Below are 15,074 nucleotides of genomic sequence, written 5' to 3' on the forward strand. Positions count from 1 at the left end.
GGAGCCAGTCAAGGCTACCTCAAAGCCAGTTCCAGCTAGACGTTCCCTTCTCCACCCTCTCAGGCCTGTCCTGTTGGAAGGATTCCAGGAGGGAGAGGGAAAGAGGCAAAGGTTGTAAAGGGAAGGCTATACACTTCCTCTTCTGTTATGACTGCCAATCTGTGTAGGCCAGCTGTGAAAGGGGGGGGCTGAGGTAGGCCTTCCACCATACTCCCCTTATGTTTGTTCTGAACCCCAAGGGAGCAAAGCAAATACTTTTGTGGGGAGGCTAAGAGAATATCCCATTGTCATGCAACTCTCACAGGAATCCAAGATAGGTTGGTTTTCTCTGTGAAATCCCACTGATGCACACATGAATCCAAATGGACTAGCCACATGAAGGGGCAGAAAGGTGCTTTAAGAAAATAAAAATGTAGCCTATGAAAGGTATGCCTACACAAATTTAGGTTTCTCCTCAAAAGCAGTGCAGCATTTTGGAGGGAAAGTGGCAAAGAAATGTTGGGAACATTTAATTCTTAAGGGCTGTTGACTCAAGTTGGGTTCTGATGGACTGGCTGGACAGAGCCACCTGTCAGATGGAAATGTGCTGTTCTCGCCTTTTAGAAGTTGGTAGGTGCAACTGTTAGGGTGTTAACTACTGCAGGAGTTGCTCAATTTCCCAGAAAACCAGCTTGTATATTGGGACTTAGAAGGAGCTACAATGGTCTTTTTGCCTCTAGGGAATGGAAGCTGAGCAAACTGTCAGTTTTTGAAGAGAGAAGCTGTGAGTAGGCCATAACCATGTCACAAAGATCACCTCAGAGCCTGCTGCTCTCCCACCCCATTTTACCAGTTGTCCTGTGGGAAGGATTTCAGAGAGAAAGAACAGGCAAAGACCACCTCAGAGCCTGGTTCAATTGGACCTTCCCCTTCCCAAACCACAGAGCCATTCTACAACCACCTGCCCCGTGAGAAGGATCCTGATGATTTTTATATGTTGATCTTACTTATTGTGGCTTTTAGAGCTGTAGTTTGGTGTTCCTTAGAAGAAATTTATTTATTTATATCATTTATTTATATTTTACCTGAAAGGTAAAATATAAATAAATGAAATTAATTAATTAATATTATAGGTAGAGGATTATAGTAAAAGGATAGCAACTGTGTGGCCGGTTTTATGTCAATATGGTAATGCCAAAAGAAACCTGAAGTTGGCCCCAACTCATATAATTTACCTTGAATCTACATACAAATAGGATCTAAAAGCTACTCTTTTTCTTTATAAAAAATGCTTCTAGTTTGGATACCAGAGACATGGCAGCTGGCTGGACTTTGGCCTGGTCTTGTTATGTCTAGAGAGGTCTATATAACTGGACCCTTTAAGTATTTGCTGCCTTCTGTGATTATTACTGAATTTCCCCAGCTGTAATTAATTGAATGCATCTGTTCTAACCCCGCGGCTGCATTGTGACACAGTTCCTTCAAAACTGTTCAATTAGCGGCCACTAAAATCTAGGTCGAATGGGAAGTCTGGTTCGGGTATTTTCCAGGTCAAAACATTTGGAAAACAGAAAAGCCACACTGCGTTGTTTGACATTGTAGTAAGGTTTTGTTGACTCAAGTCAGATAAGAAACGTTCCCAGTATCTAAATAAATAAGTAAGTGTGTGTGTGTGTGTGTGTGTGTGTGTGTGTGTGTGTAAAAGCTTTGGATTTTTATGGGAGGGGCAAAGCACCTCAGTTTGTGATGCAAATGCTGCAGCAAATGCATTTTTAAAATAACATACAGATGTAAGGGAAATAACTGTCAAGAATTGTGAACCATAGTGTACGGGTGACTTGTAAACATTAGCAGCAGCAGGCCTTCAACGGTGCTTAGTATAATATAATGCAATTTGATTTTTGTATCGTGTCCTTTGTAGACACATGATGCTTTGCAAAGGAAAATGATACAAGACACACTGCAGAGTGCTAGTTACAGAAAGCAGGAGTGTAACAGACGCTACACGGTGAAGAGATTAAAGCTTTTAGTCCCAGGGCTGAATGCAGAGGGGAGGATGGGAACTAAAGCAGAGGCAAGAGAAAGAAAGGAGTGTTTTTTAGAACACAATGCAGCCCTATACATAATGGTACCTGCACAGTCAACTATATCTTGGGATGTGTTTTGCATTAAAATAATATGATTTTAGACTTGCAGAATAAAGGAGCAGAAGTGAAGTGAGGAAAATTAAGAAACGTAAGTGAGAGTGGAAAGAATTGGATTTGGCTGTGATTTGATTGAGGGCAAGAACTGAGGAAGGCTTGCATTCAAAGAAGTCATTGGGAGTGTCTAGATCCCATCAGAACACTCAGTTACTCCCAGCACCAATCAGGTGGACAGCAAGAGGAAGAAAGCACAGGTGTGATAGGAACAGCTGATGAGTGTTGTCATAGGAGCACCACTCCACTGTTCCTAGAGCTAAGCAGTGGGAAGAGTTCCTGTATACCTCACAGAAGTTGGCCAAAGGCTGCATGTAGCCCATGGCACTCATATGTGAGCTAGAAGACCAACTTGTAGTGGGAATGGAGAGTCAGTACACAGTGGTACTCAGGTTATAATTTGAGCACAGTGCACTGAAGTTTAGGCAATGGTGTACTGGAGATGGTTGGTGGTTGTAGATCAGTGGTAGGCAGAAGGGAGATCAGGATCTACCGGTAAATCTCTGGGTGCTTTGCAGTAGATCAGGGTTCGCAATTGCTTTATCAACAGGAACAACAAATTGACTTTCCCCACCTAAATTAGGTGTCTGCAGGCATACTTTTGTGTGAAAGGCTGGGACCTCTGTTCAGTTCTTGAACTGAAAGCAATTTCTTCAGCTCAGAATGTGCTTAGAGACAACCTGATGTTTCATTCTGACTATGTATCCTTTACATCTGACTCTGCTGGGTAGATCTTACGGTCCTAGTGAATCTGACATGGCTGTGGTCCGCCCACCCCTGTTGTAGAGGGTACCTTTTCCTAGACTAGGAGCTGAAGTGCTTGTGGCAGAGGTGTACTATAAATAGACAGGTCATGAAGTAAACTCCCCCTTTTAGTATTTCCAAAAGACATTTAAGGAGGTGTGAATGCTTTGCTCCCTAATAAAATGTGGTATTTAACATTCAGTGCCTGTCCAAAGCGGAGCTTAATGAAGTTCTCCAAAGTAACTGTCAAGCCTTTTAAGGTTAGTAGCTTTTATAAAAGTCTATAAAAAGCCAGTCCTAAACCTCCCAGCAGACATTTCTGCCACTAACAACCAGCTGTAGCCTCCCACCAGCTTTCTTGTGTTCCACCATAGTAGGTACGGAGGTTGCCTCCCACGCCTGTAGGTTGTTAGGGCATGATTCAGAAGCTGAGATGTAGATGCTGGGCTAGGAGTGATTAAGGTAAACGACACAGCCTTCTTATCCGGACAGAATTAGTGGGTTTGCAGTGTTTAGAGCGCATGTGAAAATTGCAAGAGGAAATGCAACAACAAAGGCTAAAAGGAATGATTGGATTGCTAGTGACACTTTCTAAGGATATGTTGTGAATATCTCACATTGCTATGAATTTAACTTTCACATCTGGCCTCCCACAGCTGTGCAAGAAACAGGTGGCAATTGGCACAGCTGTTGAATTATTATATTTAAACATATACTGGAGTTACGGTCCATTGGTGTGGGGTCATATTATATATTACATAGCCATATAAAGTACAACAGAGTAAAATAACACCTTAATTCTTAAGTTTCTACCTTCACAGTTGCTGCATGAGATCATATGGAAAGCTCTTGCTTTCTCATTTCCTCCCATCCTTTCCCTCTCTTTGTTATCTCTCCTGCTGTTAAAATTTATTGTAACCTCCTTAGGGCAGAGATCCCACCCATTTTTATTTTTATTTTGCCTATGTTGCTCTATACAGCACCATGCAGATAGATGGCATTAGAGAGACAGAGAGAAGTAATAATCTTATATTCACTGGGTCTTCTCTTACTCATATTACATGTGTGTTTACTGCTTCTTGATTATACAGTATTGCTGCAGTGAACAAATACATGATGGTCTGGAAGGAATAAAGATTCTCTCTCACACACACTCACCCCCCCCTCCACACACACACCCCTTAACCAGACAGGAACACAAGTGCTGCAGATGTATCCTAAGATGATACCAAATACTGTGCTGGAGGGGGTTAGCTATAGTCTGTTTTATGGTCCCTTTGTAAAACAAATAAACACCACACATTCATCCCAGTGAAACACACTCAACTTTTGGGGTGATTTTTCACACCCCTTTGCAAAAGGAAGCACAACTATTTGCAGAAAGTGCCTCAAAATCTGGCCTATTCCTAGTTCATAAAATGACAGCCACAAAATTTGCCAAGCAGTAGAGGCAGTGGAAAATTATAGAAATGTCTGGGAATCTGTTCAGTTCTTCAGTTGTTGTTTTTTTTAATACTACATGCTGAAAATGTGAGAATCTCAGTTTTCCCTTCTTAATAAAATAACTTTATCACCTCTACAAATGTGGGAGAAAATTCAAATGTGGAACTATATCACAAGAGTTAGAAGCACTATACTGTAAAAACATAATATACTAGCAACTAGATGTCAATAAAGGGCTGTAAGATGTTAGTCCTTTGCTTTGTGAGTTAGCATCATATATATTTGGAGTTTGGGAATGACACCTCAATCTTTGTTAGTCTTATTATCTCTTATTAGGTGAATATGTTATTATCAGGGAATTGTAGTATAACTTGCATAGAATTTATTTTCCATTGATGAACTGACTGGAGATCCACTAACTTTTACAGAAATAAATTGGTCTAAATAATCAGTTTTAGGATCCTACTTTTGACCAATGCAATTCAGGGTTCTCCAAGATACACACAAAGTAGAGAGATTCAAACTGGTCTGTTGGCGGGAGGGGAATCAAATTCTACAATCAGGAAATACCTTTATAGGACCAACAAAAATGTCACATTAACCTTTCAGGGTTCTATGCCCCCAAACCACTAGTTAATGCCACCTAATTTGACTTTTATGGACTTTTTATCTAGTACACAAGCTAAAATTGTAAGGTGAACATTTCCCCCTTTATTTACCTTCACAAGGAATCTGTGTGTTTTGCTTAAAACTGGAGACAAATTTGGATAACTGCTAGATTTTACATTTTCAAAATGGGGAATCAACCATTATTTGCTTCTTTGACCCAACAGCCCTTAGTAATGCCTGCCTGGATCCTAGCAGCATATAATCCAATTAACAGAGCAAGCCTAGCTATAGAAAGCCAACGTTAAACTGCTAGGTCATGTGAGGAAGCTGCCAAGGGGTTTCGAAGAGGTGTAAGTCTCTCCTTGCCCTGTCCCACCCCCCACCTTTCCCCTTTTGGGGGAGCAACCCTGGCTTAGCCAACTGAACCCCTGCTGAGCTGGGATGAGGGGCTTACACTAGTTGAGACCCAGTTGGGAGAGCCCAAGATCCACCAAATCCAAACTCTCTCAATCCCAAGGTTTAGATTGTGCAGTCAGTCTGCAGCGTCCTCTTATAAGCTGCCTTAAGGCTAAATGTAGGCTAGGCTTCATGCTTCAACACCAAGCCAGCTCTCCTCCCTGTTCCCTCTATTTTGCTTAATGTTAGCCCGATGAAGAGCTCTGGAGAACTTGAGTGTTTGCTCACCATTTTGTGGCATTTACATTGGTCCTAATAAAAGTATAACTCAGCTGTGTATTTAGACTTTTCACAGTCACAGGCCATTAAGTTGTTTCTGCTACTGTAATGTTCACTGAGTATATTCAGATGGGCAGATTTCCTCATTACTCATACCTGGAAACACTGCAGATGTCTTGAACAACTTACACTTCACTGAATATTCTGTTCCAGTTAATGCTTCATTTCCAGGTATCTTTGCTTAGTAACTCATTAAATAGGCACTAATCTCCCTGCAGTGATCCTGCTTTACATTTGGACAAAAGCAGCTCTGTCCAAATCTTAAAAGGCAATTTCATGCACCTTTTTAACAGTGATTTTGCACATATCTATACCAAACAGGGGGTGCATTCTTCTGGGTGGGGGTGACAGGAGGGAGAATTGCTTTTACCTGCATAATGATACCTGGTCCATAACCTTCCCCCCCCCTAAGCTTTCTAGTATACCACACCAAAGTTATTGTGGTGGGGAGATAATTTTTGAATATTTAGCATCATTGGAAAAAAACAACAGATTTCATAATCCTAAGAAGATGGTGGTTTGTGTACCACAAACTAACAACAGTATATTGACAAGGATAATTAATGACAAATTGATTTCCCCAGCCCCTGCTCTCTGGTTTCATACATTACTTTAGCCACCTTATGCTCCTAAATTGTATGCTCATTTTCTAGATGGGTCACTGGGGTCTAGAAGTACTGTAGTGTGCTCAAAGTTGTTGAAACAGTATTCACAATAGATGGTGGGGGGTTGTTTTTGTTTTGTTTTTTAAAGCTAGGCTTTCTACACAAACACATGCAGCTCCAATCCCTTTTTGTGTGGCCATACAGCTTTTGGCTTTCTGTGAGATATACTGGTAGTTTGTTTTTATTGTTGACCCTGTGCTCTGCTTCCCTCACCAGATCCTAACAGTGTCAGGCCCACCAGAGGGAGGAACACGAGTTACAATTCGTGGTGTTAACCTTGGCCTTGATTTCTCCGAGATCGCCCACAACGTACAAGTGGCTGGTGTGGAATGTACACCATTGGAGGAGCAGTACATTATTGCCGAACAGTGAGTTGACGTGGCACCACCTGAACCTTTATGCGAGCTAAAAATCGCTTACAGCATTTAGCATAAATGCTGTTACCCCTTGCAACAAAGGGGGAAAGTACAACTGAGTATACTTATGCTAGGAGGAACAACATGGCAGGTGATTATATTTAAAAGTTGGAATCCTAATTGGTTATCTGAAGAGGATAAACCTGTACGCCTGGGTGAGGCATTAGCGGGAAAAGTGTATAAGCTGTGACATTTGCTGCTTTAGGATTGTAATAAATGTAATAGTAATGTAATGTGCAGGACCCAATGTAACCCTCTTACATGTGTGAAAAGCATTTTACTTCTCCTATATTGGGATCAAATAGACCCCGATTAAATCACAAGTTGTGGGTTGATGGGGTTTTTTAAAGATGTATTTGGCAATTACTCCAGTGTAATGTAAACTATGAAACTGTATTAAGGATTATTGTTTATAACACAGGAGAAAGTACCAACCTGCGCTCTTCATAGAAATAGTATCTGGTGTCTTTAATGACTTTGCCATTTGAATTCATATAGAGTCTAAATCACCCCAGTAGCACTTGTGTACTTTTCCCTTGTGACCATGGGGGGCCGAGGGGGTGGTGAATGTGAACATCTCATTATGTTAAGTGCATCACCAATAAGGCATGGCTATTGTGAAGTTAAGTGACAGTTTTCACCTGGTTGAAATTATTAGACTCTCTCCACCACCACCTCATTCCAAGTCCATCTTCTGTGAACAAAGGGACAAGCATGGCTTCTCCAACTATATAGGACAACAGAACTCCTATCAGGAATGTGCTTCCTTTAATAAGCTTTCATATTTTATACAAAGTCTCAGTGTGAATACCTTTCAACTAAAGATGTGCTCCAAGTATAGGTTATCTTAACAAAAGTTAACTTCTGTTTCTGCATATAAAACTCTGCATGTCAACAGCATGCAGGTGAAGGAATCATGGCTGTATTTTAATATTTGGTTGGGAGTCTAATTATGGTTAGAAAGGGGTCCTGTTTCAAAACCTTCATGCACATGCATTTTGAGGTTGTATGGTCCTACAGGCTTTTTCTCAGGGTGCAAATAGATTCCTCCTAGACAGTCTGATGCAAAACCATACTGCTTTTCTTAAGGCCAACATGACCTAAACAGCATATTGTGTGTGGCGGTGAAGAGGGCAACAACTCCAGTTAATAGTTTATGCTTAATTAACCCTGCCTCGGCGCTGAGATGATTTCTGGGGTCACCTTCCCGCATAACACCTCACACAGTTCTATATTCCTGTCATTTCCTCCTTTCGCGTTCCACAGCACTGCACAAAGGAAAGCCCCATACCTGTCAGGCCAGATTCTCGGCGAGTATAAATCAGCAGCGCTCCAAAGATCTAGGGCTGTCTTGCACCAACTAAGAACCGAGAGGCTGGAATTTCTTTCTTTCTATCTTGCGGATTAAACAACCCTTTAAAACTTTTATTAAGCATTTTGGTTCCTTCCAAGCCTGGGCTCCTGCTTTGCTAAGCAACTTTCCTGATGAGCACCTTGCCGTTTGCACTCAGCCTCCTCCCAGTTCCAATTGGAATGCGTCCTGCCGTGCTGCCGGATGCAGGCAGCCATTTGTTAAGCGTGTGAGGCAGTGACAGCAGTTTAATCCGAATAGGCCTCTGCTGGAGTCAATTCATTTATTTCACTAAGAAAAATGTCAGCTGAAAATTAGAAAATAGGCATGTAACAAAGGATGGGCAAACAACCCTTTCCCAGTGACACATGTCCTCGTGTTAGCTGCTTATTTGTTTGTTTTTGTGGAGTTTCCTATGGGGGGGGAGTCAGTATACGGAAAGGAGGAGCATGTCAGTAAGTGCTCATCCATGCAGCATAAGGTAAGAAAGAAAACATTAAGCATTGTTTTCACCCACTGACTAGAAGCTTTAAGAATATCCAGAGGGACAGTCTGTGGCAGGAAAGAACAACAAGGAAGAATACTGTGGCACCTTTTAAATGGACACATTTATTATGGCATAACCTTCATTGACACAGCCTGCTTCATCAGATATGTGACGTAATACCCTAAATTACAGAAATATGCACACATGGTTGGGCATTTGTATGTAAACACTGAGGTCAGAAGGAAACAAAATGCAGAAAAATTCAGATAATGCTAATTGTTTACAGTAGCCATTCACACAAAAACAGTTGTTGATAACAGGCATTGGCAATCCAATTGACACATGTAGTGTGATTTTAAAAACAACAGCCTACCTTTGTCCCGATTCAGTCCGCAGACGCTAGTATTGAACATCTTGATGTTTTGTAATTTGGCAGTTTCATATGACAAGTCTCCGTTTGATGTTCCATTGTTCAGGATTGTAACTTCAAGGTCAGTTACAGAAAGTCCTCTTTGTGTGAATAGCCATTGTTAATAACATAATTGTCATCATCTGTACTTTCTGCATTTAATTTCTTTCTAATCTCACGGTTTACAATCCCACTCCTGTCCCTAAACGTTTATATTTTCCTGTAACTCAGGATAACATTCCATGTCTCAAGTGGAATGTAGCCTATGAAAGTTTATTTGTTATTTGTTAGTCTTTGCCACTGGCTTTTTGTTGTTTTTTCCTGCAACAGACTAACATGGTTACCCCTATGGAAATTAATAATAGTACAGAACTACTAAGCAAGATAAAGCTCTTTCTTGGTAAAGGCATAGAGCAAAGCACAGGGTAATATTCTCAGCTTGACTTCTCCTTTGAGTAATCAAGTTCAATGAGGTTTAGGAAGATTCTTCAGACAATCTTTCTTCCTATAGATTATTGCTATCAGTGTTCATACTTTGGAATAAACTCCTGTTAAGATTTAACACCTGGCCTATATACAAAGCAGGATGAGGTAGTAGAGTAGACCACTACTTTTGACAGCAGGTAGGAGATGCCTTTTTATTGTTTCTCTGCATAAAGGTAAAGGGACCCCTGATCATTAGGTCCAGTCGTGGCCTACTCTGGGGTTGCGGCGCTCATCTTGCTTTATTGGCCGAGGGAGCCGGTGTACAGCTTCCGGGTCATGTGGCCAGCATGACTAAGCCGCTTCTGGCGAACCAGAGCAGCGCACGGAAACGCTGTTTACCTTTCCACTGGAGCGGTACCTATTTATCTACTTGCACTTTGACGTGCTTTCGAACTGCTAGGTTGGCAGGAGCAGGGACCAAGCAATGGGAGCTCACCCTGTTGCGGGGATTCGAACCACCAACCTTCTGATCAGCAAGTCCTAGGCTCTGTGGTTTAACCCACAGCACCACGCACGTCCCTTATCCTTATCCTTATTCTCCGCATATCCTGCTGCAAATAAAAAAGTAGCATTTCTGGGAGGGAAGTTTATCTCTCACTCTGCTCTGCAAGATTTCTGTTTACTGGGAGCTGCTGCCTTTTGAAAAATACATGGAAGCATTTAAATGTAATTTCCCACTGACAAAGCTGCAGCTTAAGAGAATAAACTTTATGCTGCAACAATTCTGTATTAAAGTAGATGCTAATGATTGTAGGATATATGAAGGGGGTGGGCAGAGGAGACCTTCTTAGTCTTGTTCTCTGATGGCATGCTCCCTGAAGATTAAAGTGATGTGGGTGGAAGCAATGGATTTGACAGTGCTAGCAAATGTTGTACAGTGCAGGACAAAAAAAAAAATCATTCCTGCTTTGGTGAAGGCAGTGCATTCAAATGGTTGCACCAGGAGATTCTGCTCCTAGCTCTAACTCACCTTGGGCAAATCACTAAATTACTAAGTGCCTTAGTTGCCTCCTCTCGAAAATCAGCATAGCTATATTTATCTATTGTTCTTGCCTGTGGTGGCGTGGGTGGCCTAGTGCTTGAAAAGTACCTTTAGATCCTGGGATAAAAGATTCTATAGAAGAGCAAAGTAACATTATTATTACAGTAATAGCTTGAGGCCGTGTACTAATGCCATCATAAGCTGTAGTAGGAATGGGTTTGCACAGCCATTACACGTTATAAACTGTAATATTCTGTTTTATTTTTAGGAGAAGGGATGGGGGATTATTGAAATTATCCTCTTTTGATGGTGGCATGAAACCCTGATTTTATAATCGCAATTCTAATTAGAGCTCTCAAGCTTTCAAAGATTGTTAACATCATTAAAACATTTATCCTGGGCAGATAACAGCAAGTGTTGGCTGCCTTTTCAATAGGAGTCCAGATAAAAGGGCGCTCTTAAGGGTTCTGTGGGCAGAATGAATCCTGAGACTGTAATGATTTGCCATGTTCTAGGCATGCTATCTATCAGCCGGCAATTAGGTTAATATTGGTTAAAGGGCCACTTAACCTAGTAATCGGCTCCCTTTGGCTCTTCTGAGAGCGTCAGTTTTTTTAACATGATACCTGTAGCTTTGGCCTGGATTAGGATTTTTATTTCGGATTAGGTTGACCATAGCAATTAATATCCCATCTTTAATTTCTTACTTGCCTGTGGGTGTCATAACTGTGCATTATTATTCAAAAGTATAAATTCTGCCTTTGAAATGGAAGAATGAAAAGGTAGCTTTAACTAAAGGCTGCTAAAAGGAATGGAATCTCACTCCATGGAAAACACAAGTTGTGTTTTTTCAGAGACACCAAAGGTAGCAAAATTTAGAGCAATGCTTTCTTATGTGGTTTTGAGACCAGTGGAATGTTCGAAGTACCTTTACTTCAGAGTAAATTTGGATAGGGTTTTGAAAAACTGAGAAACTACACGGTTTGTATATTTTCATCAAGAGCATTATATAATGCACTTTCCCAGAAGTACCTGTCTTGTCCATGGGTACTTAGAAATCATAGAATTGTAGAGTTGGAAGGGACCTCGAGGATCATCTAGTCCAACCCCCTGCAATGCACAAATATGCAGCTGTCCTATACGAGGATCAAACCTGCATCCTTGGATGGATGTGATGTTTGCATAGGGGTTATGTTTGAAAAATCAAACGTGTAGACCCAAACCACATGATTGTTAACCTACATTAAATACAGAAAACAACCCTGCAAAATTTGCAATCTAAATATGGGCAGCTGTAAATTTGGAGGAGGGACAGACATACCAGGGGCGGGTGCAATCCTGCTAACCCATCACAGAGTTTTTGTCAATTCATCTAAATCAGCTCAGTTACCAGATACATGCTCAACTAGATTTCAGAAGCTCTGTAGGGTGTGGCATGGTGAATTTAGGATAGGTTGCAAGGTAAGTGGAGGTTAAACAATCACAGAAGTGTCCTTAATATATCTAATTCACACAAAAATGATGCTGATAATACAGTTTTAAAACACGTCATTAATTATTGAAGTCAAATTAAATCAGCATTCAAATATACTTGAGAAGAAGGGGAATTTGTGGGAGATTCTTTACCTCCAGTAGGTTTTTATTCTGTTTATATACTGTGACCAAAATGAATCCCACTGAGTTTAGTGCGTAAGCTTGGAGAAGGAAGAAGCTCTATTTTGATCAGAGTGAAAGAGAGAGGCACGCACATAATCCATGATTAAGATAATGATAGAGAAGACCATACAAAGGATTTAGGAATACAGGACAACTGCTATGATTCTCCAAGGGCAACAACTCTTTGAGGAGCTTGTGTTGCTGTGATGTGCAGTGATAGCAGATCTCACATTTGGTAGCATTTACGTGCTTAATGTTAAGCCTCTTTTAAAGATTCTGTCTAAAGTGTTTCTTTGTGGTTTATTTAAGTTTCTTTGTGGAAGGAGATTTGACTAAGGCTGCAGAAAGTGGTAGGATGGTATAGGGTGCTGTTGTTATTCTGCTTTCACAGAATGAGCTGCCATCAGTACAGCAAGCAGGGGTGTTGCAAGAAATCAAGTGGGTCTTTCTCTCTCTCTCTCTCTCTCTCTCCCACACACACACAAACCAATATATATATATATATATATATATATATATATATATATATATATATGGCACAGTTGCACCATGAAGTACGGACAGTTTGCTAAAGAGATCTGGGCTGTATCTGGTAGTATAATCACCCCCACTTTAGCTGTAGATCCACCCACTCAGTTGTATGGCACAACATGTGATACATTCTTCACTGTGAGTTACCACCCTTTTTCATTACTTTGAATCCCAACTCACCCTCATTTCCAATACAAGCTCAGATTTTGTCAGCAGCCTTATTTTAAGGAGCGTCTCATCCTGTTTCAGCCTGATAATGGACAGCCAAAATAATGGCAATGAAAATATAAAGGAGACAGAAAAAGACGTACATGTACTTGTTGTCTGTTATGCTCCCCTTCAATCAGGGCTGGATTTAGGTTTGATGAGGCCCTAAGCCAGGCATAGGCAAACTCGGCTGTTTTGGGATTACAACTCCCATCATCCCTTACCACTGGTTCTGTTAGCTAGGGATGATGGGAGTTTTAGTCCCAAAACATCTGGAGGACCGAGTTTGCCTATGCCTGCCCTAAGCTCCTGAAGGTAATGGGGCCCTTTATATGTCCTGCTGTCCTTTGTCAACAACAAATTGTTGCTGTTTTTTGTGTTGAATATATGCTATATGGTAATTTATGGACCTAATAGGTATCTAAAGCCATTTGCACATAACAAAATATGTATTTTATCAAAGTAATTGTTGAACTGAAATACAATTAAGAAGAAATATATCAATAGTGAATTTTTTTGGGAGGGGGGAGCCGAGAGAGTGGGACCTTAAGCTATAGCTTGTTTAGCTTATACCTAAATCCGGCACTGCCTTCAATACATTCACTCCATTCAGTCAGTCATTGTGGCTGGTCCCACACCACATCCCTGCATATATTCTAGCCCCCACCCCACCCCAATCTCTGTTTTTTTAGAAGGGGGCATAAGAATGGTTCTTGATCACATGTACAGTTGTGCACAGGGTCCATTTGTGCATAATGCCTGTTGTATGAAAAGTGAGCCAGCAGTCACAATTATCTCCTTCGTGCATTGATTGAACATGTGGAGAGAGAGAGAAGAGTAGCTGTTTTATCTGTGGATATTATATCATTGTGCTGATGTTATGTTCCACTTGCCTCATGCTCTCATCACTATCTGAGCATTCTCTTGTGGTCAACTTGTAGAGTTTATCAGACTCCATTGGTGTATGTGTGCCTGTTGTTCATTAAACTGTGACCTGCAATGAGAGCCATTCCGTTAATGAACTCATCTTTTAATTCAAGGACTTCACACTTTCTCTTCTATAGGCTAATATATTTGCCATTTGTGCTTTGCTTAGCACTCAAGTTTACAGCTTGCAATAATTGTAACTAATTTTGACTTTCTCCCCTTTGAATTACTGCATGGCAAAAGGAAAAAAGAAAGACTCTATCATTAGCTCATTCAGAAGATGAGAGAATCAAGGTTGAAAATGATGGGGCTGGGAACACAGCTAGGTACAACTTCCTTTCTTTTTGTAGGACTCACTATGGATTTTACATTTTCAGAATTGTGTGTGAGATGGGACAGGCTGAGCCTGACATCAGTTCCGGCCCTGCACTTCTCTGCATCGGAGAGTGCAAGTCAGAATTTGTGGCCAAGTCTGCACAGCATTATACATTTGTGGTAAGTACCAGTGCAGTCAAATTCTTACCAAATGCAAAAAAGAGTCATTTCCACCTCTTACAAATTAATGTTTACTGGGGATACAGAATTTTTCCAAAGGTATAGAAATGGTTTATTATCCATGCTTTGATTATGATCCAGCAAATGTTTAGTTGATAAACTGTAATCATGTTTAGCATACCAGCTATCACATACCCTCCAAAATTTCTCCAATGAAAACAGGGATGTCCCATTTCATAATTATAATTTTACTATTTATAGCCCACACATTTTACTGGGTTGCCCCAGCCACTCTGGGCAGCTTCCAACATATATAAAAGCATTAAACATTTTTTTAAAACTTCCCTATACAGGATTGCCTTCAGGTGGCTCAGGGGGCAGATAACTCCATACCCTCCAACATTTTTCCAATGAAAATAGGGACGCCCTAAGGAAAAGTGGGACATTCCAGGATCAAATCAGAAACCAGGATGGCTTCTCTAAATCAGGGATGTCCCTGGAAAATAGGGACACTTGGAGGGTCTGCTATCAGGATATGATTGAACATTTGCTTTTGCATTACTGTCATCTTGGATATGTCTTACTCAGCTTCTTCTCAGCTTGGTCTCGGTTTAGTAAAGTAGTATTTGAATGCTTAAGTAAAGATAAAGGGACCCCTGACCATTAGGTCCAGTCGTGACTGACTCTGGGGTTATTGGCCGAGGGAGCCGGCGTTTGTCCACAGATAGCTTCCGGGTCATGTGGCCAGCATGAC

The 15,074-nt window shown here is 41.0% G+C and overlaps 1 protein-coding gene across 2 annotated transcripts in view; it reads left to right on the plus strand.

Annotated features, from left to right (window-relative positions):
* The window catches only part of PLXNA2 (plexin A2), a 400,950-nt gene that overhangs the window by 289,324 nt on the left and 96,552 nt on the right, over positions 1 to 15,074 (plus strand). For both annotated transcript variants that reach the window (XM_083508745.1, XM_083508746.1), the window contains exons 13-14: positions 6,590 to 6,741; positions 14,203 to 14,320. In XM_083508745.1, coding sequence (XP_083364871.1) covers positions 6,590 to 6,741; positions 14,203 to 14,320 — 270 coding nt within the window. The remainder of the gene's footprint in view (positions 1 to 6,589; positions 6,742 to 14,202; positions 14,321 to 15,074) is intronic.

Source organism: Podarcis liolepis (genome assembly GCF_965112155.1).
Source record: "Podarcis liolepis genome assembly, chromosome: 6".
NCBI classification, from domain to species: domain Eukaryota; kingdom Metazoa; phylum Chordata; class Lepidosauria; order Squamata; family Lacertidae; genus Podarcis; species Podarcis liolepis.